Source organism: Mchenga conophoros, linkage group LG4 (assembly GCF_057382185.1).
Source record: "Mchenga conophoros isolate Kocher_MC1m ecotype Shallow Benthic linkage group LG4, M_conophoros_male_GT1.1, whole genome shotgun sequence".
In the NCBI taxonomy this organism is placed as follows: domain Eukaryota; kingdom Metazoa; phylum Chordata; class Actinopteri; order Cichliformes; family Cichlidae; genus Mchenga; species Mchenga conophoros.
The window spans coordinates 8,323,592-8,351,261 of record NC_140529.1 but is presented as its reverse complement, the minus strand read 5'-3'; the positions used below and the strand labels follow the sequence as shown (position 1 = coordinate 8,351,261).

Below are 27,670 nucleotides of genomic sequence, written 5' to 3'. Positions count from 1 at the left end.
ACAAAGTCATTCCTAAGGCTTTGAGACTACAGCAAACCACAGTGAGAGCAATTATCCATAAATGAAAAAAACTTGGATTAGTGGTGAAGCCTCCCAGGTTTGGCCCACCTACCACAATTACTCCAGGAGAGGGTTAGGGTGGACTGGTGCCCGCTGAACTACCTCCAGATCAACACCAGTAAAACCACGGAGCTGGTGGTAGACTTCCGCAGGCACAAATACCATCCAAGGTATGGACATTGAGGCTGTGGACAGCTACAGGTACCTTGGTGTTTATCTGAACAATAAACTGGACTGGACTCACAATTCAGACGCCCTCTACAGGAAAGTGCAGAGCAGGCTGTACCTGCTGACTCATCCAGGAGGTCACAAAAATCCAGAACAATATCTGAACAACTGCAGGCCTCACTCGCCCCAATTGAGGTCAGTAATGATTCAACATGGTTCAACAAACAGCTTAAAAATGCTGAACTGAGACATTTTGCACTGAAAAATTCCATCACAGAGATGAGAATGAGTAATTGCAGTTCTTGCTGTCATGAGAAAGACTCATGAAAGCCACCATTCCTATTATAGGAATGGTGGCAAGGCCATTGGACAGTTACTTTTCATATAGCAAATGTTTAGATAGCTTCGATAGATGGATAAGTCATATAGAAAATGATTACTTCTTTTGTACTGTACCTGATCAAGACCCATGCTTGCTAGGTATGGCCCCACTAGGGGGCCCTGATTACCCACTTTAAGACAAAGTATCTAAGATTTATTGGGAAGTTTTTGAATTATGATTATTCTGGCCTCTTCCAGGAGATCAGTTTGCTTTGGAAGACCCTGCCAGGGCCTATTTCCACGAACATCACAGCTAAAAGAACTTTAGCTAAACTAAACCAAATTGAGGCAGCAATATTTTGAACATCAGCCTCACCAGAAGATAAGGGATCTGACAAGCTGAATAAGAAGTCCTATTAAACTTGGTTGGCAGAAAGTTCTATGGAAACAATATTTGTTTTGTTGTTTCCAGGAGAATTGAAGAAACGAGTGGAAAGAGGGGAACATGTATACCGAGACGAAAGGAGCAGAAATACTCACCACGGACACTGGGAGAAGTCACAGCACGGGAGCAGGGAACAAGCACCCTAAGAGAGCACGCACTGGGGATTATTTGCATTTTGTCATTTATTCACTCTAAATAAACACACTGTATTCTACATAGGAAGTCCTCGTTTGGGTCCTCCCTTTGCCAGCCTGACCTCCCTTTTGCCTCTCTTCCATAGTTCATTTGATTGGTACACAGAGCATGTTTGTTGGGTTAAAAGTCAAGGGAGATGAGCAAAATTTGTATCACAGTTGAATAAAAATGCCAGAGTCTTGGGAATCACTTCAGTGATTTTAATGCAACAAGTTTGGTTCAACTGCACCGGCGGAGACAGCATGGGGAGTTGACAACGATGGCTGTAGGTAAATGAACATAACAGACAATTTACATAATGGTTTACTTGTTACAGCAACAGGATAAGCATGTGCAAGCTACTGGATACAATATAGCTATGCTCCTAAGCAGAAGGACAACATAGAACTACCACCTATGAATTTATATTGCCATATGAACATATGTTTCTAAATATTACTCAAAGGGATAAAGTAAGTTCATGAAATCCAAAAAATAAAAGGCAACTTAGGCAACATCTGAGTCTCTCCTGACTCTCCTGACTGTCAGTAAATATGAAAGACATTCTAAGTCCTTTGGATACAGAGTTATCTATGTATTCTAACTTATTCTCACACATAACGTCAATAATGTCAGCAGCTGGTTTGTGGACTATAATTTCTGTCTTTAAGTCATCAGCATTACAGCATAAGCAGAATATGAAAGACTAACAACATTTAAGATGGTCAAATTGTTATGCATCCACAACACCACTATTATTCCTTCTGTAGGGCCAGGTGTTAAATCCTGTATTTGGTTGTGTGCATCATCCTTGACAGCTCACAAACCGTTTCCTAAAATATTTTCTGGTTAAAAACAAATGTACTTGGCTGCTTATATTTATTTTTATCAATACATCTTTATTTCAAAAAGGTGTTGAAGCAGATTTTCAGTGTCTTTTCTCTCTGTCCTTATTCTCCTCCATTTTTCTCCTTCTGTTAATTTTCTTCCCAACTTCTCTTTTTCCTTTTCTTTTATCTTTCCCATTCCATGGTCATGTCTGTTCTGATTGTAATAACTCTAAATAATAATAATAATAATAATAATAATAATAATAATAATAATAATATATATTTTTTTAAAAACCTAATAAACTATGACAATCAAGTGGACCAGTATAGGATTTAGGACACGGCCCCCTGGAGTCTAGATGGTGGTGGTGGTGAAGATGAAGACTGAGGTTTGAATAGAGCTCTGTCTGAGGTGTCTGAGGTGGAGATGGGGAGGAGGCAGGCTGCACAAAAAAAGTCTAAAAAAAGAACAATGGAGAGCTGAGATTTAAAGCATGCGAAGCAGAGGCTAATTGGCTCAAAGCAAAAGGGTGAAAAGATGATTGGACTAAAGTAATGATGTCAGTATTGAGATTGACAGCGTGAGAAAGCAGTAGACATGTAAATAGAAAAGCAGCTGAACACCCAAGAAAGCAGGCAGATGACTGATGACTGATCTTACTTATTGAATTTATGCATAAGCTTCATTGCTAAAGTAAAAACTTGTACCTTACTGTAAGAATATTAACCTAACCAATTAAACATATGTCCTGAATAGGAGAATTCAATAATCAAATGTGGATAATGAAATGTTTTATTTGACCCCACAGTTTGCCTCTTTTACTTCCTCCTCTTCTTCAACATGCTTCTTCCCATCAGGCTGCTTCACCCATTGTAGTTTGAAGACTCCACTCAGGCCATGCTCTGTCAGTCTCTGTCTGAACTGTGAAACATAAATGCTTCATTAATATCCTGTTGAATCTTTAAATATCTCTGATTAATGAGACTTGTCTGTGGGAAAACGTTTTAATAAATCATTTACCTAGAGGTAAAGAAAGAGCTTCATCACTTGATGAACATGTAATTATAATGATGACATTTAAATATCACTTTCTACACATTAACAAAACTGTACTTTAAGTACATTTTCAGTAAATAATGTTTGTTCTTCAATATTTTAGTTGGCTTCTATAAAAAGATTATTACTAAACTCAGTTTTGTATTTTTAGCAGTAAGATTTTACTTTTCAAATACTGGACTTTTCAAATAAGCTTTATTGTGCAGTTTGCCCAGATCTATGAATAAAAAAAGTGACGAAATGAAGAAAACCTGTAAAATATGTTGCCTTCCTCAATGCACACCACAACTGGAGGCAAATCCCCTGTGCCGTGCATAGGTGTGGTTTCCCCTTAGGGGTTCACGAACGGTTTCCACCTCTATTCTGATCTTTTTTTATGGTGAGGTGTTAATTGGTATCTATTTCCCACTTACGATTCATATCTTTATGCTCAGTCAAAATAAGACAGTGTTAAAGGCTCTGACTAGCTTCACATCCATGAGGCAGTCTTCAACTCACCCACCCCCACTGCTGCTGTTCCACCTCTGACACTTCACACCTCCTCTACTCACCCTGCTCACTCCTCTCCATCCCCAACAACAGCATCCAAAACAACTCAACACAAGGCTCCAGCCTGTCTTTCTCACCACCCAGGTTAGGAGGGAAATGAGGAGGATTAAAGCCAGGAAGTTAGCGGGTCCAGATGGTATCAGCTCAAAGGTTGTCAGGTCCTGCGCAGACCAACTGTGTTGGGTGATGGAGTGCGTCTTCAACCTGAGCCTGAGGCTGGGGAGAGTCCCACAGCTCTGTAAAAACCTCCTATGTTGTACCAGTGCCAAAGACCTCATGCCCCAAGGACCTCAACAGCTACAGGCCAGTGGCTCTGACATCCCACCTGATGAAGACCCTGGAGCGGCTGGTCCTGGCTCAGCTTTGGCACCTGGTGATCTCATCACTGGGCCCTCTTCAGTTTGGCTACCAGCCTGGCATTGGAGCGGATGATGCCGTCATTCACCTCATGCATCGTTCCCTCTCTCACCTGGAGACCGCTGGGAGCACTGTGAGAATCATGTTCTTTGATTTCTCCAGTGCCTTCAACACCGTCCTGCCCACAGTCCTGAAGGACAAGCTGGAGAACTCAGGTGTGGACCATCACCTCTCTACCTGGATTTTGGACTACCTCATCGACGGACCACAGTATGTGAGAACTCAGGGCTGTGTGTCGGACAGGGTCGTCTGCAGTACGGGGGCCCCACAGGGAACGGGAACGGTTCTGGCTCCGTTTCTCTTCACCATCTACACTGCAGACTTAACCCACAACTCCACCCAGTGCTTCCTGCAGAAGTTCTCTGATGACTCTGTAATAGTCGGCCTCATCACTGATGGGGACGACAAGGAGTACAGAGATCTGACCCTAGACTTTGTGGAGTGGTGCCAGCTGAGCTACCTCCAGATCAACACTAATAAAACCAAGGAGCTGGTGGTAGACTTCCGCAGGCACAAATAACATCCAAGGTATGGACATTGAGGCTGTGGACAGCTACAGGTACCTTGGTGTTTATCTGAACAATAAACTGGACTGGACTCACTCTCATCCTAAAGTCTCAAGAAGACCTTAAGCATTTCACTTAGATGTTGAAGACTGCAATGCAGTATGCACTGAACTGTCTCTGGTCCTTGTTGCCACTTGCAATACAGGAAGTGGTCCCAGATTTCAGTTTTGGGCACATATTTTGTGATCTGCTAACTGCGTTAAATTGAAAAATGCTGAGGCACCTTATAACATTTTGAATTATCATTATTTTTATTACTATATTCATCTATTTAAAAAAGATTCATTTCATGTCGGTTTTGCTGTCAGTCTTATTTTTGATATCACATACCTGTTATAAAGACTTTCTTTGAGTAAAACGTTTATTTTTTTCATTATAGGTAAATATTATTTGAAACTCAGGTATGACCTTTTCCAAGATTTCCTCCTCCAGGTCCTCCATTTCCACAGAGGGGTCAGTTTTCTTCAGCTTAATCTTCAGCACCTTCCTCTCCCTGAGTGCTGAGTTTATAAAAAAAGAATGAGGGAAAAAAAATGCTGTGATGTAACGATCTTCTGAGACTAAAGAAAATATCAGAATATATTAAAAATACAGTAAAATCAGAACTCACCAGTATAACAGACAAAGTACCAGTTTGCACCGCAACGATAGTTGACCCACTTGCCTTTAAATATAGTCCCACATGCATCTGTGGGTATCTTGGATGGTTTATCAGGAGCCCAGTTGTGTAATAACTGTGCAGTTCCATCCGACCACTTCCAGGAATTTCTGTATAGTCCAATCCACGTGTAGGAACTCACTGTTATCTTTTTCAGCTCTTCATTCTCAGATTGGTTTCTCACACTGGCAAGGTCAGTGTGGTTCTTTCTGCAGTAGCTCTGAGCATCCTCCCAGGTGTTACTCATATTCACAAATATGAAGCGTGATGTGTCTGAAAACATTTGAGCAAAGAAACATAAGTAAGGGTCTAACTTCACTGCTCAGCCAAAGAATGCAAATGAGCTATACATCTGTGTTACTTATTCATCACCTCCATTTGAGATTACAATGATAGTCATGATAATAATCAGGACACTGATATACAGTATGCATATTGTATTTAATTACTTTTATTGTAGCAGAAGAATGGCAGTTGGCTGTTGCATTCTACATCTGCCCATTTCCCATTTTTAAGCATTGCTGCACAAACTTTATGGTGTCCTAAACCATTGGGTTCCTCGTCATTCCACATCCTGAACTCAGTCTCCCCTTCACCATAGTAATCCTGGTTTTCCAGAGACCACTTCCATGCTTCAGTGTCAGGTATAAGTCCAATCCACACATTAGAAAACCCTTCTGTGAGGTTCCTCAGTTTGGCCAAGTCTTGCTCATTATGTACAATGGCTAGGTCAGTATACTTGTTCCTGCAGTATTCCTGAGCTCTGGTCCAGTCTCTTCCATATTCAACAAGGTTGTAAAGATGAGGAAAATAGCCAGGTAAGTAAAACAGTCCTGTGGAAATGATATGTGCACACACACACACACACACACACACACACACACACACACACACACACACACACACACACACACACACACACACACACATAATTAATTTTTTTAGTTTGGTGTCTTTAGTAGCAAAAACAGCTAAAATGGGTGACATGTCAGAGTGCAGTCAAATCACTGACCACAAATGTGCGCTTCGAAGCATTTGAAAACAAACTCAATTTATAATTTGTGGTCAAAAAATCATAGACAAATGCACACATTTTGTTTTCTTTGTGCAATTAAAACAATGAAAATAAATGAAGTGGAAATAAATAATTCAAACTGACCTGACAGGAGCATCATCATAACTGTAGTCTCTTTCATGATGCAGTGTTAGACACACTGTTCCGGTATGATATTTTCTGTGGGGGAAGTAAAAATATATACTGTAACAGTACCGCACTGAAACTCATAGCTTAGTAAAGGGTGTACTATGTATTGTACACTCAACAAAAATATAAACGCAACACCTTTGTTACTGCTCCCATTCCCCATGGGATGGACGTAGAGACCTAAAATTCATTCCAGATACACAATATAACCATCCCTCCCAAACAGTGGTCACAAATCAGTCCAAATGTGTGGTAGTGGGCACATCTGCTATATTGAGATAATCCATCCCACCTCACAGGTGTGCCACATCAGGATGCTGATCTGACATCATGAGTAGTGCACAGGTGTACCTCAGACTGCCCATAACAAAAGGCCACCCTGGAATGTGCAGTTTTGTCTCACAGCAAAATGCCACAGATGCCACAAGCAATGAGGGAGCGTGCAATTGGCATGCTGACAGCAGGAATGTCAACCAGATCTGTCGCCCGTGCATTGAATGTTCATTTCTCAACCATAAGCCGTCTCCACAGGCGTTTCAGAGAATATGGCAGCACATCCAACCGGCCTCACAACCGCAGACCTCGTGTAACCACACCAGCCCAGGACCTCCACATCCAGCAGGTTCACCTCCAAGATCGTCTGAGACCAGCCACCCAGACAGCTGCTGGAACAATTGGTTTGCACAACCAAACAATTTCTGCACAAACTGTCTCAGGGACGCTCAACTGCATGCCCGTCGTCCTCATCGGGGTCTTGACCTGACTCCAGCTCGTCGCCGTAACAGACTTGTGTGGGCAAATGCTCACATCCGATGGCGTCTGGCACGTTGGAGAGGTGTGCGCTTCACGGATGAATCATGGTTCACATTGTTCAGGGCAGATGGCAGCTGAGAATGTCCCAGTTCTTGCATGGCCAGCATACTCACCGGACATGTCACCCATTGAGCATGTTCGGGATGTGCTTGACCGGCGTATACGACAGCGTGTACCAGTTCCCACGAATATCCAACAACCTCGCACAGCCATTGAAGTGGAGTGGACCAACATTCCACAGGCCACAATTGACAGACTCCATGCGACGATGTGTTGCACTGCATGAGGCAAATGGTGGTCACACCAGATACTGACCGGTTCTGGGTCCCCAGACCCCCAATAGCGCAAAAAACTGCACATTCCAGGGTGGCCTTTTGTTGTGGGCAGTCTGAGGTACACCTGTGCACTACTCATGATGTCAGATCAGCATCCTGATGTGGCACACCTGTGAGGTGGGATGGATTATCTCAATATAGCAGATGTGCCCACTACCACACATTTGGACTGATTTGTGACCACTGTTTGGGAGGGATGGTTATATTGTGTATCTGGAATGAATTTTAGGTCTCTACGTCCATCCCATGGGGAATGGGAGCAGTAACAAAGGTGTTGCGTTTATATTTTTGTTGAGTGTAGATAGATCAAAAACTTGATTTGTGAAATAGTAACTATAGCTGGGAAATAATAAAGAAAGCAAAACATTTGTCCAGATTGTACTAGGAAATGGAAATTGAAGTTCAGTTCAGAAAATGTATTGTCAGTGACAGGTTTAGTTGGATGTGTGTAAAAATCAGTCCATAGAATAAACACAAATAAAACATATCAAAGCTAATGTGAATACAAAAAAAGACAATATGAAAATGATGTGTTGCAATGTTGTGATAATGTCTGAATAAAAGCAGAACAAGAACCATAAAATTCAACATTCAGGACGTGGCTCTGGCATTATAAATCTATTTAAATACATTATGAATATAGTAATTATAAAAACCTTTGTGGATATGTTCATCTTCTCTTTTGTGGCTCCACTTACAGTTTTGGACTAGCGCTGGGTATCGATTTGATTTCTATAACTGATTCGGTTCTGAATGACAAGGTCCCGATTTAATTGGATTCAATTTTGACTCAGACAGTCAGAAATATTATATATTCTGATCATTTATCAGTACATATCCATATTTTTAAATCTAAAACAAAGCTGACACTTGTGAGACTCAGAGGTGCAAGCATCACAGCAGATGCCGTTGTGTCAGAGTAACTGAAGTAAAGGATAAAACACAGAAAAATATAAAGGAAATTTTCTGGCCTGGCTTTTTATAGCCGATAACCACCTTAAAAATATTCTGCAGTAGATCAAAAACTGAAGAAATCCATGAATCAACATATGAACATTACCTGATGCCGCTGAAGTGAAGCAGAGCAAAGTTAGAGAGGTTTTATTAGAAACACGGCTGAGCGTTTTGCAATTTGGCAGAATTTGTACAAGTTTACATTTCTTCAGTGCTGAACAGCAGAAATTAGGCTTTCTTGTCTGCAGTGATGCGGATGCTGCACCGGTCTGTTTCAGTTTCAAGTTTTATTGTCGTGTACAGATAAACAGTGTAGCCACATTTATCCATAATGAAAATTTTTGGCTCGTGCTCCTCAGCCTTACATGAGCATATAGAGAGTGTGCAGTTTATTAAGGAGAAAATAACAGAATTTAGCAGTAGTAATAATAATATTAATAACAATGACAAGGAGAAAAGGAGAAAAACAAAGTAATAATATTAGAGAATTAAGACAAGGTGGTATTTACAAGTTTGTGCAAAGTTGTGCAACGAGCATTTAAGTGGCATTTGTTGAAGTGGTAGTGTGCAAAGTCCTGTAATTGTAGCGAGTGTGTAGTTGTGTGTATGGAATGTCAGCAGTTCAAAAGTCTGATGGCTTGTGAGTAACTGTCTCTGTGTCTGGTAATGTGGGTCTGGATGCTCCTGAACCACCTGCCGGACGGCAGGAGTGTGAAAGGTCTGTGGCTGGGATCAGAGAGGATCCGCTGCGTCTTCCTCATGCAGCGATGTCTGTAGAGATCCTGCATGGCTGGCAGTTCAGTCCTGGTGATGCACTGTGCTGATCTCACCACCCTCTGCAGAGCTTTACGGTCCAGAGCATTACAGCTGCCGTACCAGATGGTGATGCAGCCAGTCAGAATACTCTCAATGGTGCATCGATAGAAGTTTGTAAGTATTCTGAGGTTCATGCTGAATCTTCTCAGCCGCTGTCTTGCTGCCTTTGTTAGCACATCAACATGGTGTGACCAGCTCAGAGCCTCGCTGATGTTGATGCCCAGGAATCTGAAGCAGCTGACGCTCTCCACCTCTGCTCCTTCGATGTGGATGGAGGTGTGGCCTCCTCTCTGCAGTCTCCTGTAATCCACGATGAGCTCCTTGATTTTGCTGACGTTAAGCAGCAGGTTGTTGTTGCAGCACCATGATGTCAGGACTCTTACGTCTGCCCTGTATACCGCCTCATCTCCATCAGAAATGCAGCCGGTGATGGTAGTGTCGTCTGCAAATTTGATGATGGTGTTGGACAATGTTCCCTATAATTTTTATCATAACTCTGGTTTTACGTGGCCGATCAACACAATTTGAAAACTGGTATAAAGTTCACACTTTTTCTGTCAATTGTTCCGTCTCTCCTGCTCACATCTCCAATGGTTGTACACGTTGTCATTAACGTGGCTTCACTCCACATCAGTCACGCCGCTTTGCTAGCTGTCATAGCCTGTCAACGATGTTGATTAGCTGCGTGTATACGAATGTAAATCGCATTATTGGCTGGACTATGGGATAAGGTGGCATCGTTCTAATCCTATACGGGAGCAGCCAGTCACTTACTGACTAACACTGCAAAACAGAATTGTTAAAATATTATTAATTTCAATTCAGGTTAGATTTTTTTGTGCGCAATGCAGATTTTCTGAGTGCAGAGACCGTGCCAGCAGTGCGCAATTGCGCACACGCGCAGCTTAGAGGGAACATTGGTGTTGGAGCTTTGTGTTGCTGTACAGTCGTGGGTGAACAGCGTGTACAGCAGGGGGCTGAGCACACATCGCTGGGGGGCACCTGTGCTGAGTGTGAGTGTGGATGAGTTGTTGCTGCCGATCCGAAACAACTGAGGTCTGTGTGTCAGGATCCAGCTGCACAGGGAGGAGCTGATGTTCAGGTCATGGAGTTTCATGACGAGTCTGGATGGTATGATGGTGTTGAAGGTGGAGGTGTAGTCTATGAACAGCATCCACACATATGTGTTTTTCTGGTCCAGGTGAGAGAGGGCAGTGTAAAGTGCAACTGCTATTGCATCGTCTGTAGATCTGTTGGGCCTGTAGGCAAACTGGAACGGATCAAGTGAAGCAGGGAGTAAAGATGTGATGTGAGCTTTGACTATACGCTCAAAGCACTTCATGGCAATGGAGGTGAGTGCTACTGGGCGATAGTCATTTAGGAAGCTCACATTCATTTCCTTAGGGACAGGGATGATGGTGGTCCTCTTAAAACATTTTGGGACAGCAGACTGGAGCAGGGAAAGGTTAAAAATGTCTGTGAAGACACATGCTCATCAGGTAGAGAAGCAGTTACCTCCCTCACTCTGCCGCTGTTTCCCTTGTAGTCTGTGATGGTCTTCAGACCACTCCACATGTTCCTGGTGTTGGAGTTGCTGTAGCAGAGTTCCACCTTTTCTTTGTACTGCCCTTCTTTAACCTTCTTTATTGGTTTCCTGAGTGTATACCGGGATGTTTTGCATTCACCTGGGTCTCCGTATTTAAAGGCTGTAGTCTGTGCTCTGAGCACTGCGCGGACCTCTCCGCTAACCCACGGCTTCTGGTTGGCATAGGTTCGTACAATAGCCCTCGGTACAACGTCATTGGTGCATTTGTGAATAAAGTCTGTTACGTAATCAGCATAATTGTTGATGTTGTTGTCAGCAGCGGATTTCCCAGTCTGTGATGCTAAAGCAGTGACGCAGGGTGCTGTCTGATTGGTCGGTCCACCGTTGAACTGAACCGTCATGGGCTGGTCGCTTTTCAGCCTCTGCCAATAGGCTGGCAGCAGCAGAACAGAGGAGTGTTCTGATTTGCCAAAGGCCAGTCGGGGTGGGCTTTGTAGGCATGTGCGTACAGAGTGTAAACATGGTCCAAGGTGTTGTGACCACGGGTTGGAAAGTTTACATGCTGGTAAAACTTCGGCAGAACTTTCTTCATGTTGGCTTTATTAAAGTCGTTAGCCACGATAAAAGCAGCCTCCGGGTGTAACGCTTCATGCCGGTCGATAATGTCAAACAGTTCGTCCGGTGCAGAATACCGCTGTAAACTCCCTGGGCAAATAAAAGGGTCTGCATCTGATCATGAGGTGTTCAAAATCAGGAGAACACCCTGACGAAACTGTCTGTACATCAGTACACCACCGTTTGTTGGTCATTACGCACATGCCACCTCCCCTACATTTACCTGAGTCCTTTGTTCTGTCCCGGCGGTTAATGGAGAGCTCCTCAGGGACAATGTGAAATGTCTTTGTTTGTGAAAACAAAGACATTGCAGTTCTTAATGTCCCTTTGGAAAGTTATCCTGGCCCTTAGTTCATCCAGCTTGTTTTCCAAGGACTTTATGTTTGCTAGAAGAATGCTGGCAAGCGGGGTGCGATGTCGTCTTTTTCTCAGCCTGACCCGAATCCTGGCTCTTTTACCCCTTTTTCTCCGGTGTTTCTTCTGCCCAGGTAGCAAAGGTGAGTCACCACCATTCACAAAAAAGTTGGTTTTTGAGTTTTGTCGAATGTTCAGGAGAGTTTGTCTATCATAGGGGATAAAAGCATCACAGGCTGCAAAGAAACTAAGAAATAACATAACGAACATAAGAAGAATGCAAAGTTGAGGAGGACACCGAGCGACGGCAGCCATCCTTACTGGCGGCATCTTCAAAGATAAAGTTGTGGTGAAGTTGTGTTGAAGAGGGAGCTGTGTGTAAAAGCAAAGCTCTCAATTTACCGGTTGATCTACGTCCCTACCCTCACCTATGGTCACGAGCTGTGGGTAGTGACCAAAAGAACAAGATCGCAGATACAAGCAGCGGAAATGGGCTTTCACCGACGGGTGCCTGGCCTCTCCCTTAGAGATAGGGTGAGATGTTTGGCCATCCGGGAGGGACTCAGAGTAGAGGCGCTGCTCCTCCACATCGAAGGAGCCAGTTGAGGTGGTTCAGGGATCTGACAAGGATGCCTCCTGGGCGCCTCCTGGGTGAGGTATTCCGGCATGTCCCCCGGGAGGAGGCCCCGGGGCAGACCCAGGACACGCTGGAGAGATTAAATCTCTCGGCTGGCCTGGGAACGCCTTGGTATTCCCCTGGATAAGCTGAGGAGGTGGCTGGGGGGAGGGAGGTCTGGGCTTCTCTGCTTAAGCTGCTGCCCCCGCGACCCGGCCCCAGATAAACAGAAGAAGATGGATGGATGGATGGATGGATGGATGGATGGATGGATGGATGGATGGATGGATGGATGGATGGATGGATGGATGGATGGATGAGTGGATGGATGCATCAGATCTGCAGTCATATGTTCCGGACATTCAGGTGAAGAGAGAAGCTTAATTGTGAACTACTAACCTAATCTGGTGGTGAGTTGGATCAGGTGGCAGATGGATGATGGATAGACCTGGCGTGCCTAAATGTATGGTGAGAGTGTGCTGGGGACGCATGACAGAGGCTCTGGTCCACAAGATCTTCAACTCCTACCTTCGGCAGAGCTTCAACAGCATTCTGAGGGAGACTGGGGACAAATGAACCATGTTCAGCACCTCCATTGCTAAAGGAGCTGCAGCCACAAGGTGGTTGGTGCCCGTCATGGTAATAATCCCTGAACCAGATGGTGGACACCAGAGGTGAAGGGAACATCAGGTTGAAGGAGTCCGCTCAGGCTTGGGTAGCCCATGGGCCTTCAGAGGCAGCTATAGGTACCGACAGTTACCTGGTCTCTCAGGCAGTTAAATCATTAGTGGCAGGGCCCCTAGGGAGGAGGAGGTTCACGCTAGTTTCCTGAAGGCTCTGGATATTGTAAGGCTGTCTTAGTTGACATGCCTATATACCTTCTAGTATGGGGTTGGACCCCCTTTTGCCTTCAGAGCTTTGTGGCATAGCTTCAACAAGGTCAGTGTTGTACCTCAGTTGTAACAAGTGGCTATTCGATTTAATGTTACCTTGCTATCAGCTTGAAGTAGTCTGTCCATTCTCGCCTGACCTCTGACATCAACAAGGTTAATTTACCCAGAAAAGCTGCTGCTTACTGATTTTATTTTTTTTTCAGACCATCAGTAAATCCTAATTGTCTGAAAGAATCCAAGTAGATTAGCAGTTTCTGAAACATTCAGACCAGCCTGTCAGGTATAAACTACTATGTCACTCTCAATCACTTTTATTTCTGGTGCTTAATTTGAACTTCAGCAGGTTTTCTTCACCACGTCTAAATGCCTAAATGCTGACCCTTGATTGGGTGATTAGATATTTATATTAACAAGCAGTTGAAGAGGCATACCTAGTAAAGAGGCTGCTGAATGTATTTAGTGTGACTTTACTGGACTATAAAATCAGAAGTGCTAAAGTAGCAATTAGAAGTGTCTCTATTAAAAAGAAAAACCCTCCATAAAGCTCGGACATCTTACAATTCATCGCTGATTGAATATAATGAGACCAACCAAAGGTTTATTTTCAGCACTGTAGCTAATTATAATTGTAAGCTGACAAAACGTCAGCGCTCAGTTGATCCTATAATTTAACTAACAAACAATCCTTATTTGTCACATACACAATCATACAAAGTACAACATGGAGTGAAATGTTTTGCGTCCCTGCTGCAGATGTAGCCACGCCATTCCAGGGCTTGGTTTTTAGCATGGGGGATTTAGCCAGGACCCTTACTGGAAACTGGGTGGGAACTGAACTCCCGCTCCAAAGGTGTGTAGTCTTATCACTACATTATCCAACTATCACTAGTTCTGGCACTTCATGAATTTGTTTCCAAAGAACATTTTAACCATCAAAAAAAATTCATAACCTCCCACAGATAAATCCTTTACATCTTTAATGCTACTGATATTTATTTGACTCTTTTTCTCTGATTGATCTTTCTTAATTAACTTCAACAATCACTTCCTCCAAGCCATCAACATGTCTGTCAGAGCCAAGTACAGGACTGCTGAAAGAAGTACTCCCATTAATTAATGAGAATAATAATTAATCTGAAGTAATCACAATACTGAAGCAGCACTAGTGAAGGTTACAAATGATCTTATGGCCTCTGACTATGGACTCATCTCTGTGCCTGTGTTAGGAGACTTGGGTCATTGACCCAGAGTTTTGAGTTGTCATTGCTGTTGAACTTTGATTTTGCCCTTATTCATCATTTCTAATCTTTTGGTTTCTTTGTTAGAGTACTGCCTTCTGGTTTCTGTCTGTGCTCGTAGTTGCTCCATGCCCTCCTGGGTTTTAATTGCACCTTAGAACACACATGCATCAACACTACAATGAGCGGGTGGAGGGAGGTTTGGAGTCTTCTCTCACCCCCGTTCTCTGCGGCCTGCTGGAGCGGGGGGGCTAGGAGGAGGAGTTGGCCGTCCGACTGCGGTCTGGAGTGTGGGGCCTCCCTGCTGCTGCGGAGTCGGGGCGGTCTGCCTCTCCCCACCGCAGGGAAAAGGGTAACACCACCTGGGTCTGGGTGCAGTTCCCCCCTCCAGGGGCAAGGGTACCTAGACCCGGTTCGTAGAGTACGCTTGGGGAGTGTGATCGTGTGTACAGCGTCTCTTTATGTCTGTCTCCACGTTGGTTGAGTGTGGAGTAAGTGCATATGAGAGCATGAGGGTGGGAATGGATGTTTGTGTCTGTGTGTGCCTGTATGTCTGTGTCTATATGTCAGGTTGGGTATCAGACGCCACCTCTCTGGGGACATCTCAGGCCCTCCAAGGTTTGGAGGCCTATCTCCACCCACCACCACTTCCCCTGCCAGTGGCGGACTCCCTCAGGTGTCGGTGCGTTGGTGGTTCTTTGTGTCTGGGGGTGGGCGTCCGGGTACACACCGGCTCACTCCTTGGCGGCCGCTTATCGGGGCCTGGAGCCTGGGGCTCGCTCGGGCCACTTCGGAGGTGGGGTGCCCCCGGCCTCTCGGCCTGGGGCTCGGTCACTCAGGCACAGCTGGCTGCCGGTGGAGCTCACGGGCGCGTCACTGCAACTCTCCCTGGCTTCTGCTCCGCGGCTGCTGAGTGAGCCCTCATCTGGGACTCTCCTCAGCTCTTTCTGGGACAGTGGCGCGGCTGCCCCTCTGTTGGTCTTCCTTGGTCTCTTGTGTTCTGGGGGCCTCTGGATGTCTGGAGTTTTGATCTCCTCCATACCTGCTTCATACCCTGGAGGACGGGGCTGTGGCCCCCCCACACTCCCTAGCAGATCGTTACATGGAGAAACCTTTGGAATGCAAGCATGCTGATCCACACAGGTGTGCACACAGGTGTACACACGGGTATTCACATACGCGGACTACAGCTTTCTTGGCTGCTGCCTCAAAGCACATTGTGCGCTGTCTATCTTGCGTGCTGCACAATATCATTTATTATTTTGATATCTACTGCTAGCTAGTTTATTGTGATGGTGCCGGTTTTTTTTATGTTGCTCTTTGTTGTTTGCTTTCTCTTCTGTTTTTTTTCTCCATACAGGTGACCCGGGTGTTTTGTTTTTTTTGTTTGTTTTTCTTTCTTTCTTCCCCCCCTTCTCACCGTCTCTTCTCCCCTTTGGTTTTCTTTCTCTCCCTCTCTTTCTTTCATTCTTTCTCCCTGTCCTATCCCCCAGTCATGTCTGTCCCGTTTGTAGCAACTGAAAATAAAATAAATTCATAATTATAATAAAGGTCAATCAAATGGACCAATATGGCAAGGCCATGATGATCCACTTGGTAAAATAAATCCGCTTGGCATCTTTCTTGGCCTTAAGACAACAATTCTGATGGCTAAAGATCCAAACGGGACACAAGAAAGGAAAAAAAAAAAAAAAGGAGACTTGGGTCATTGACCCAGAGTTTTGAGTTGTCATTGCTGTTTAACTTTGATTTTGCCCTTATTCATCATTTCTAATCTTTTGGTTTCTTTGTTAGAGTACTGCCTTCTGGTTTCTGTCTGTGCTCGTAGTTGCTCTGTCTCCCCTGTCAGCTGTATCCCCTTGTTAAGTCCGCATCTCTGTGTTATGTTTCCTGTTTTACTTTAAAAGTCTGTGTCCTATGTTAATGTATCTGGTTTTGCTTCCCTTGTCTCACTAGGCCTGATTTGTTCCAGCTGTGTTTTCGTCCTGTCTCTCATTCCCTGATTGCTCCCTCTGTGTATTTAAGCTCTGTGTTTTCCTCTGTCTATGTTGTGATCTACCCTCATTTCATGCTGTGTGGTCTGTCTGCTTGTCAGTTCAGTTTATTGTTATTTTCAGTTTAGTTTTTGTATTTTTAGTTTTGTTAGTTCTCTGTCTGCCATCTAGCAATAAATCAGTTTGAGTTTACTTTCTGCCTCAGAGTGTTTGTACATTGGGTCCTCCTTACCACCACTCCTGCCTGCACACAGCCTACACATGACAGCCTGTCCTGTTACTACTGTAATTCTACAGACTGAGCTACCTCAGTCTGCTGAGCTGACAGCAGAAAAGGAACTAAATTCCTCTCTTGGTTTTTTGTACCAAATTTATTATAGTTATATACAATTAATTCCAACATCCAATATTTAAAAAAATCTAACAAAATTAATAATAATAATAAAAACAGTTCTCTTACATTTTGAAGATTTTTATTTGCCTATATGTAGATGATTCCATTTAACAGAAACAGAAACAGAAATAACTTCTTATCTAAAGAGAAACCAAGAACTAAAAGCAAAGATGACAAACTCAGAAGCACTAATTTAAACAGGGGACAAAATAAGTCTTGAACATGAATACTATGACAAATCCAAAAGAATACATCATGAATCCATAAAACACAAAGCCACAGGTCAACAACTCAGGGACCTTAAGTATGCCAAAACTTGTAAACAGTGCCACTGATGTCACTTGTGTAACTTGTTGGTAAGTGGCATGATCAGTGGTGTCAAAATGAGACACCATGAGAAATAAAAAAGTTGAAAAACCTAGCTGGCGGGTGCTCATTAAAAATGTCTTTAAAAAAAAGAACACTACCAAAATGATGTTGAATTTAACAGCAGCATCTGAGAGCAGATTGAGGCATTCATTACACGATTTAGGTAGAGTCATCATGACACTCGAATTTTAAATCAAATCAAATCACTTTTATTGTCACATCACATGTGCAGGTACATTGGTACAGTACATGTGAGTGAAATTCTTGTGTGCGAGCTTCACAAGCAACAGAGTTGCTTTAAATTAGATTCAATATCAATACCCAGGAAAATACCATCAATACCACAGCGAAGATCTCACCCTCCAACAGCTGAACGTGAGACTAGGAAGCTTGAGAAATAGGCGGTGTAACAGGTGAATGGCTATTTAGACGCTGTACCAGTCTGTCATGGTAAAGAGAGAGCTGACCGCAAAAGCGAAGCTCTTGATTTACCGCTTGATCTAAGTCCCCATCCTCACCTATAGTCACAAGCTTTGGGTAGTGACTGAAAGAATGAGAACGAGGGTGTAAGCGGCAGAAATGAGCTCTCTCCAAAGGGTGGCTGGTATTTCCCTTAGAGATAGGGTGAGGCGTTTGGCCATCTGGGAGCAGGGAAAGATAGATGGATGGATTTCTCCTTTCCTTCTTGGGCTCCTTATTGAATCCAGAATCAAATTTAAAACCCTTTTCCTGACATAAAAGGTCTTAAATAATCAAGCCCATCATATCTTGTTAATACTACTTAGTACCATATCACCCTAATAGAGCAGTTCACTCCTACTTGCAGTGTTGGGAAGGTTACTTTTAAAATGTATTCCATTACAGAATACAGAATACATGCCCCAAAATGTATTCTGTAACCTATTCCGTTACTCAATGACAGTAACGTATTCTGAATACTTTGGATTACTTAATATATTGTGGCGAGTTCAGACAAGGAGGAGACGGAGGTATCGTTTGGTCTTGCTTCCCGTGAGCTAGCCAGGGAGCACAGCCGTTTATTACATTTGCAGAAGAACACACTGCCACTAGCTAACTGCTCAGCGCGGCAACCACAACACACATAGGGCGCCCTCTGACCCCGGAAGGACACACCGTCGCAGCGAGAGGGCGTCACCCGTCACCATGGCAACATACACAAAACATAACTGTACAAGCAGAACCCCGAACAGCCCTGACCCGCTACAATATTATCATGCTTTTTACAACAACGTGAATGTACTATTGCTGTGTGATTTATTACTATTACTGAAGGTCCACGACTCCGAACTGTAGTAAAGGGACCTCTGACTAATGCTGGGCTCACACTGTGCGATTTTTGGCCCATTTTGAGCCGATTTTTGAGTCGTGCGATCGTTTTGGCGATCGGCCCGATTTTGGCCTTCATCGTGCGTCGTGCATCGTGTAGTATACGTGGGGTAACGAGAAGCGATTGACACCTCACGACCAGCTCCCGATCATCAATCGCTTGGTCGTGAGGGTGTCACCGCAGTTTGCCACACTGCGCACGCGCAAACACAAATGTCAGCGAAAAAGACGGCGTAGCACGGCAGTGCAGCGTGTGATCTGGACACAAGCGATGGAGGCACAACCTGTAGAACCATCCGAGCCCTTTCGATGTGGCCTCACAAAATTATCACGACCACAACAACCGTGAAAATAGTTGGATCGACACTGCTGCTCAATCACAGCTGCCTGACCAATGTTTTTCATTAGCAATTTAGCAAAGTTGATGGTGGTGGTGTGTCTGTGTGAGTGAAAGACGGAGAGGGAGAGCGAGCGACAGAATTTCTGTTATAACCTTCATTTTTATGGACGCACAGTGTGAGCACTCAGGTCGCATCAGAGCATCGGGCCGTATAGTGTGAGACCCTGCATCGTGACCTATGAACTTCTAACCCCTGCGAGTCAATCGTACAGTTTGAGCAGGAGCTGAATCGCGCGACTGAAAAAATCGCACAGTGTAAGCCCAGCATAATACGGCGGGGTCCCTGTCGGCTGGTAGCCGAAAAATAGCTCTACTTTGTTGTGTGGGTCAACTTTTCTTGCGACAGACAGAGAGAGGCGTTGAAAGGCTGCTCCAACGGAACTTGTTGTTTTCGGAGGAAAACACGAACACAGTGTACAGTCGAGTCTTAATAGCTTACTTACAACTGGGCTCGTCAGGCACTCTTCTTGGCTGCAGTGGTTATTATTATATTTACATGCTTCCAGCTCCCGTTTTTGCTCGATGACTGCTCGTACCTTTCCACTCCCCTTTTTCTCCCTCCTAGCGCTCACAGACACATAACGTGTATGGCAGTCCATTCTCCCAGCAGCACGGACTACACTGAACATGATGCTACATTCTTTAGAGCTATGCTTGTAGCATTCTGCCTGTTAGCTTAGCACAACAACAACAACAACGAAAAGGCGCTCTCTCACCCAGGAAACACACAGTCGCAGAGAGAGAGAGCGTCGCCCTGTAACCATGGCAACCGTAACGCTGCCGCCTGGAACAACAGAACGTAGCTGTCAAACAAAACCCAAACAGTCCTGACCCGCGACAAAATGAAACAGGAAAGTACCCCAGTGTATTCCATTTATTTCAACAAAGTAACTGTATTCTGAATACCACCTTTTTAAACGGTAACTGTAACGGAATACAGTTACTCATATTTTGTATTCTAAATACGTAACGGCGGTACATGTATTCCGTTACTCCCCAACACTGCCTACTTGTGATCCCTATTGTATTTAAACATAACTGGAAGCAGAGCTGGAGGATGTTATAAATTAAATCAAGTCTAAATTTAACATTGAGCACTATGTAACACTGTACTATTCATTGGATTGTAATTATTTGCATACCATAGTCAAAAAACGGTTTTGGTGTCAGAGAAAGAGGAAGCCAAGTGAATGAAGACATGAAATCATGTAGAACTGAGGAAGGCTGAAACACAATCGGCTAACTGTAGCAGTGATCGCAATGTTGCACTCGTAGTATGGCACTATAGTTGGCAATGCCATTTAAAAAGTGGGGGTTAGCTCAGCTGACGGCAGGACGGGAACACTTTCCAGGATTTATGCATTCAAAACTCACTTATCACAAATCCAAAAGAACAAATCATGAATCCATAAAGCACAAAGCCAGAGGTCAACAACACCAGGAGTATGCTAAAAACTGTAAACATTGCCACTGATGTCACTTGTGTAACTTGTTGATAAGTGGGATGATCAGTGGTGTCAAAATGGTAAATGACCTGCATTTGTATAGCGCTTTTACTTAGTCCCTAAGGAACCCAAAGCGCTTTGCACTACATTCAGTCATTCACCCATTCACACACACATTCACAAAAGCTGAAGATAAATCTAGTAGGACTATATTTATCCAAAATGCATAAGAATATCATTAGTATTTTTTAGTAATGCTGTTTCAGTGCTGTGGTTTCACTGGAAACCAGCTTGGAATTTGTCCAAGATATTAGTTACCACTTGATTATTGTTATTGATTATTAATCAAACCAGGCTGAGTGTGGTTAGCAACTCCTTCATGTGAAGGTAGTGAACCTGGGGATTTGTGTCTCCATGATAATGGATGGGATATGATCACTGATTCAGGGGTTTGGGTTGACAGCTGGGGGTAATCAGGCTTCTACCCCATTGAGAATTCATGAGCATAAACTATTAATCCAATTAACCAAGATGTCCAAAAAAGTAGGTGTGGTGATGTGGACGTGAGAAAGGAGAGCTGAAAACCTGGCTGTCAGGTGCTCATTAAAAATGTCAGACTAAATGGTTTTCTTCTGGGAAGAAAATACTGGCTGTATCAAAAATTACACATTTGTGGTCGGACCAAACTCCCTTCATATGAATCAGACATTTGCAGGGAGTTTATAGACTGGCCAAGATTAAAACCCAGATAAAACCTAGATGCACTTAGTTAAATGACTTGGCAATATCAAGTAATTCTGTGACAGTACAGTTAGAAGGATCGCCAGTATGTAAAGAACACTACCAAAATGATGTTGAATTTAACAGCAAAGAGCAGACTGAATTTATTACATGATTTAGGTAGAGTCATCATGTGCTAGAATTTAAGGTTCAATATCAATACCCAGGAAAATACCATCAATACCACAGCGAAGATCTCATCCTCCAACAGCTGAATGTGAGACTGGGAAGCTTGACATATAGATGGTATAACAGGTAAATGGTTAATTTGCAGTAAATGTAAGAAAACAGCTGTATGGAGTGTGAACTGAAAGATTTCTGGAGCATCATTCTATACATACATGTCTTGCAAGAGTAAGGTTATTTCAGTGGGCCTCATTTACTAACAGTGCATACACATAAATCTGTAATTTATCAATATTTTACTACTTTAGGATTACATTTACAATTCCTTCTTATGAACAAATGACAAAAATGACTTTGACCATCACTTGCAGTATAATTCCTTGGAAACTTTGGCAGTGGGTTTCTCACCTGAGGCTGACAGCTCCTTATCCTCCACCTGTTTTCTTCTTTTTTCTTGTAATCTGACTTTTTTTTTTTCACATCAGACTTTCTGATTCCAGGCTTTTAAAATGTTTGTCACTCCGTGGAAACTCTTTGGAAAGTTGAGCCTCAACAGTCAGACTTCCCCCTTATTTCCTGCGGTGGAGCTGCAGGCTGGAGATATTGTATAATGTTTATTTATATAGCAAAATGGGGGCGGGTCAGCATGCAGATAGTATGCAAGTTAGCAATAGGAGACTGCCTTGTGCAGGGTGGTGAGGACATAGTATGCTGGCATGTTTCAGAAATCCAGTGGTAATTTTTCATGCAAACTTTTTTTTCTTTTCCACGCAGAGCACAGGCGAGTTTAGAGCCTTTGGGCGATGTGCGCAATCATCATCAATCTTATTTGCCAACTCGTCTACTGCATACAGGAGAGAGTGAAAACTGTCCGTGTTGTTGCTCATGATGTTACAGTCTCTCACAAAGAGGCTGGTTAGTCACCTAAATGACAGTTTCTTGGGTGCAGCAGAATGGAGATGCTGAGAAACAACTGAAAAACAGCAAAAGTTCAAACTTGTCTGGGGACGTTGTCTGCCTGCACACAGCCTACACATGACAGCCTGTCCTGTTACTACAGTAATTCATTATTATTATTATTAGGTTGTTGTAAAAGTCCCTAAAAAGCTGCACTAAGAGTACTTAAAGGGACTTGAAAGAGCATATTTCTCCTTTTCTTCTTTGGCTCCCTATTAAATCTAGAATCAAATTTAAAATCTGTCTCCTCACATGCAAGATTTTTAATAATCAAGCCCCATTTTATTTTAAATTCCACTTAGAAACTATGTCACCCTATCGTATTTAAACATATAACTGCAAACAGAGCCATCAACTGCAAATTATATGTAAATTCAGGACCTAGAGGATTTTTAAAACAAAAATAAAACCAAGTCTGAATTTAACATCGTGCACTATGTAAAACACATCAGCAAATTTGTGTTTAGACTAACACTGCACTACTCATTGCTGTGAGGTTTCTTTGCATGCTATAGTTGTGTGCAAACAAAGGTTTTGGTGTCAGTCAACTACTTGACTCCCTGGTGTAACTCTCAAATGCACTCCTAAAAGTACATAGCATGTAATCTGGAGCTGAAATGGTGTCTCAATAATTTAGAAGATCATCATTTAGCTTGGAAAGCCAGATTGCTGATCTATATAAACGCCCTCCGTAAAACTACAAGAGCAGAGGGGGGCTCTGTATTTACATGCATGAACGCTGGTGCAACAACAGGACAATTATAAACAGTCACTGCTCCCTGAATCTTGAGTACATGTCAGTAAGATGCCGGCCTATTTTTCTACCAAGAGAGCTAACAGTAGGGATCATCACGGCTGTGCACATTCCACCCAACGCCAAAGTAAACTGGATTCCAACCTGCTGCTGACCTTGTACCACTTGTTAACTACCATAAAAGTAGTTAACAAGCATAACGGATAAAAATGTACCAACGCACACCAAATATTAACTAGGTGGAAAAGCAAGATTAAATAAATAAGTCTTCAGCCGTGATTTAAACAGTGGCATAGAGTCAGACGCCCGGATAGATTGTTCCATAAGACTGGGGCAGCTACAGCAAACGCACGGTCGCCACGAGACTTCAGCCGAGAACGAGGTTGCTCCAGAAGAAGTTGGGTAGCAGATCTAAGTGCTCTGACAGGAGTGTGTAACCTAAGAAGCTCATTGAGGTAGCTCGGCGCCAAATTATTGATAATTTTGTAAGTGAAAAGTAGTATTTTAAATTGAATACGGTATTTAACTGGCAGCCAGTGCAAGCCAGCAAGAACAGGAGTGATGGAAGAAAATTTCCTGCTACCTGTCAAAAGGCGTGGAGTGCATAATGTTGAAGTTCCAGTAGTAAGGGTGAGGTGTCTATGATGTGTTCAGCAGTCTGATGGCCTGATGGAAAAAGCCGCCTCTCAGTCTGCTGGTTCGGGACCGGATGCTGCAGAACCTCCTTCCTGAGGGAAGTAGTCTTAACAGTTTATGGCTGGGGTGACTGGAGTCCTTGATGATCCCCCCCCCCCCCCCCCCCCCCCCCCCCGCTTTCCTCAGGCAAAGCTTCCTATAGATGTCTTGGAGGGAGGGAAGCTCACCTCCAATTATCCGTTCAGAGCACCGCACTACTCTCTGGAGAGCTTTGCAGTTGTAGGCGGTGCTGTTGCCATACCAGGTGGTGATGCATCCAGTGAGGATGCTCTCAATGGCACAGTGATAGAAGGTCCTGAGGATGCGGGGGCTCATGCCAAATCTTTTCAGTCTCCTGAGAAAGAAGAGGCTGTTTTGTTTATGTGTACTGACCATGTGAGATTCTCAGCCAGATGTACACCAAGGAACCGGAAGCTGCTCACTCTCTCCACAGCACCTCCGGAAGTCCACTATCAACTCCTTTGTCTTTGCGACGTTGAGGGTGAGATGGTTGTCTTGACACCAGTGGGTCAGGGCGCTGACCTCCTCCCTGTAGGCCGTCTCATCACCATTGGTGATAAGACCCACCACTGTAGTGTCGTCCGCAAACTTCACAATGATGTTGGAGTTGTTAGTGGCCGTGCAGTCGTAGGTGTAGAGTGAGTACAGGAGAGGGCTCAGTACACACCCCTGTGGAGCACCAGTGTTCAGTGTGATGGGGGATGAGGTGATGCTGCCCAGTCTGACCACTTGGCGTCTGTCAGACAGGAAGTTAAGGATCCAGCTGCAGAGGGAGCTGCTCAGTCCTAGATCCTGCAGTTTCCTGTCCAGCTTTGAGGGAACGATGGTATTGAATGCTGAGCTGTAATCCACAAACAGCATTCTCACATACGTGTCTCTCTTCTCCAGGTGTGACAGGGCAGTGTGTAGTGTCAGGGCTATGGCATCATCAGTGGACCTGTTGTGGCGATATGCGAACTGTAGAGGGTCCAGTGAGTCTGGTAGTGCAGAGCAGATGAAGTCCCTGACCAGCTTCTCGAAGCATTTGCTTATGATGGGGGTCAGGGCTACAGGTCGCCAGTCGTTCATTGAGGAGATGGTGGAGGATTTGGGTACAGGGACGATGGTGGCCATTTTGAAGCAGGCTGGGACTACAGAAAGAGAGAGGGAAAGGTTGAAGATAAACACTCCAGCCAGCCACGCATGACTTGAGGACGCAGCCGGGAATCCCGTCCGGACCAGTAGCTTTGCGTGCGTTCACCTTCTTGAAGCACCTCCACTCATCCTCCTCAGACACAGTGTGCGCGCTGACGTCATCCACGGTGCGCCTAACAGCTTCCAGATCATTTACTCTGGCAATATGGCAAGAAGGCCATCACTGCTTCAAGCACTGCCTATATGATCTGGTCAGAGAGCAAGGACAGCAAGCAGTCCTCTGCCCTTGAAGAAAAGACATCTGCCCAAGATGAAGAAACTTCCTCTCCAGAAGATGAGGGGACAATCTTCAAAGAGGCTGACTGTATCACCACTGATGATGAGTACTAGCCAGTGCCTGAATCCTCTTCTTTGGGGGAGGACTGGGGTTGGGGGGCATGGAGGTGGAGGCCGAGCAGCTGATGGAAAAGAACATAGGAGCATTTTCTGAGACCGAGGAGCCGGTGACTGAGTGGATCCCTCATGAAAGGAAAGCCATGTGGGTCCCACCACTGAAGAGAGACTGCTCTACAATCCAGTGCCCACTGGTATCAAACCAGGGCTCAGCCTGTATGCAGTTTCCTGCATTAGCAGCCTGAGATCTACTTTTTGATTTTTTATAACAAAGGAGATCTTTTAGCTGCTGTGCACCCTTACAAACCTGCACGGGAGGCGAAGGTGTGATGATTGGAGGATTATAGATGAAGTGGAGATGTGAGCCTAAACCAGAATAAAGCAATACATAGCATGTTGGATGACAACACTGGACGTTCTCAGGAAGTAAAAAAAGGCATGGGGTTCAGACTCCAACTGACGGAGGAGCTCCGAGGACGACGTCTTTCCTTTGGTCACCTTGGCAGAGGAACCCCTCAGATGAAAACTGGCACAGGGGAAACAACCCAGAGCTTCCTCCCCAGCTCCTCCAGTTGCAACAGAGGAAGATTTTGTTGTCTGTCTTTGGCTTCACCAAAACTACCACAGAAATATCCCACATCCCAAAGCAACGGAGGAATGTGCTTCTTTTGACAGCAACACACAAGGAACCAGCAGTCAGTGATGGGGAATAAAGGATGTGTGAAAGCAAGAAGCAATCCTGGACTACAATAGGCACAAATACAGCTTGGATAACTTAGAGGATGTTGGCACCTCGAGTTGTTGAAGGAAAACTAACTGATGGCTGATGGCTCTTTTCTCCAATTTCCTGGATGTCTTGGGATACGATGCTTTGTCCCGCCGGAAACAACTTCACTGAAGTGGGGGAGTCATCTACAACCTACAAATGAAGAGTGATGCTGGGAGAGTTGGGGCACATGCTGGTGACCTCAACAACTGCAAGACACCCTTCTCCTTAATTCTCAGCCACTTCTGCCATTGATCTCAAGATACAGTAGTCTGAACCAGAGTGTGACCCACACCCCACCAACGAAACGAGAAAGTGCAAAAGGTGCACCTCCTGGATTGGAACAGAAGCCCCTTGCACCACTCTAATGTGGTTACTACATCTTGCTGCTAATGAGGATGCACACAGAAGCACACACTGGAATATAAATTTCAATCATTTTATTGGTCATTTCAATGGTTATTGGGTCATTAAATTGCCTTTCTTGCCACTAACACACCATGTGTGATATTCTTTTTGGCCATTCATTCCCCCCCCCCAAAGAAATAAATAAATAAATAAATAAATAAATAAAGTGAAAATAAATCATTGTTACAGTTACTGTTACTGACCTGCAATGATGATAAAAAAAATATTAGGTTTCATCATTCATATGCTAAAAAATGTGAACTTTATTACTATTTTCCCCCAAAAGCGTAGTAATAATACATAATCTGACTGGTATTCAAAGGGTATAATATCTGAATTTGAATTATATTTTGGCTTTCATGACTAGGAGCGGTGCTAATTTAAAAAATCAAGTCAATGAAAGTTGAAAAATGTTTTAATATATATTAATTTTATAGCATTTTTAAACGTAAACAAGGGGGTGGCCATTTTTGGCCACGAACAAGCTGAGAGGGAGTTTTTATGTTTTTGCTCTCCCTGCACAAAAATAACAATGCATTATAATCAGTGTTGATGTGAATCAATTACTTATCCCAGACTCTACTATTAATAATACAAGAAATTTCAGTAGCAATGCAATTATATAAAATTGCGAGATTTGAGGTTGTCTTCCAGATAGTGCAGTGGACAAACAAACTGGTGTTTAAAGGGTTAAAAATTTAAAAAGTAATAATTATTTTATATTTATGAAAAGAACTGAACTTACTTAAAAGCTTTATGCAGAAAAAAATGGCAAAAAAACATAAAAATAATAAAAATTACAAACCTAATCTGTTGGTGGCCACTTTTGGCCACGAACAAGCTGAAAGGGTAGTGATTTTGAACAAGCCCAGATTAAATGACTTGGCAATATCAAGTAATTCTGTGACAGTACAGTTAGAAGGATCGCCAGTGTGTAAAGAACACTACCAAAATGATGTTGAATTTAACAGCAAAGAGCAGATTGAATTTATTACATGATTCAGGTAGAGTCATCATGTGCTAGAATTTAAGGTTCAATATCAATACCCAGGAAAATACCATCAATACCACAAGGCAA

General features: G+C 43.7%; 1 protein-coding gene across 2 annotated transcripts; it reads right to left on the bottom strand.

The window, feature by feature from the left end:
• Positions 1-1,439: 1,439 nt before the first annotated feature.
• LOC146575485 (putative C-type lectin domain family 20 member A) lies at positions 1,440-19,959 on the bottom strand. 2 transcript variants are annotated; one of them, XM_085270199.1, is made up of 6 exons: positions 19,577-19,959; positions 6,405-6,479; positions 5,695-6,078; positions 5,198-5,518; positions 4,996-5,087; positions 1,440-2,920 (listed from the first exon to the last, which is right to left on the bottom strand). In XM_085270199.1, exons 2-6 carry the CDS (start codon positions 6,439-6,441, stop codon positions 2,792-2,794), a joined length of 963 nt encoding a protein of 320 aa, XP_085126325.1. In that variant the 5' UTR covers positions 6,442-6,479; positions 19,577-19,959; the 3' UTR covers positions 1,440-2,791. The 2 variants fall into 2 exon arrangements, with proteins under 2 accessions (XP_085126325.1, XP_085126326.1); XM_085270200.1 differs by lacking the exon at positions 19,577-19,959 and adding an exon at positions 12,898-13,015.
• Between the last annotated feature and the right edge of the window lie 7,711 nt (positions 19,960-27,670).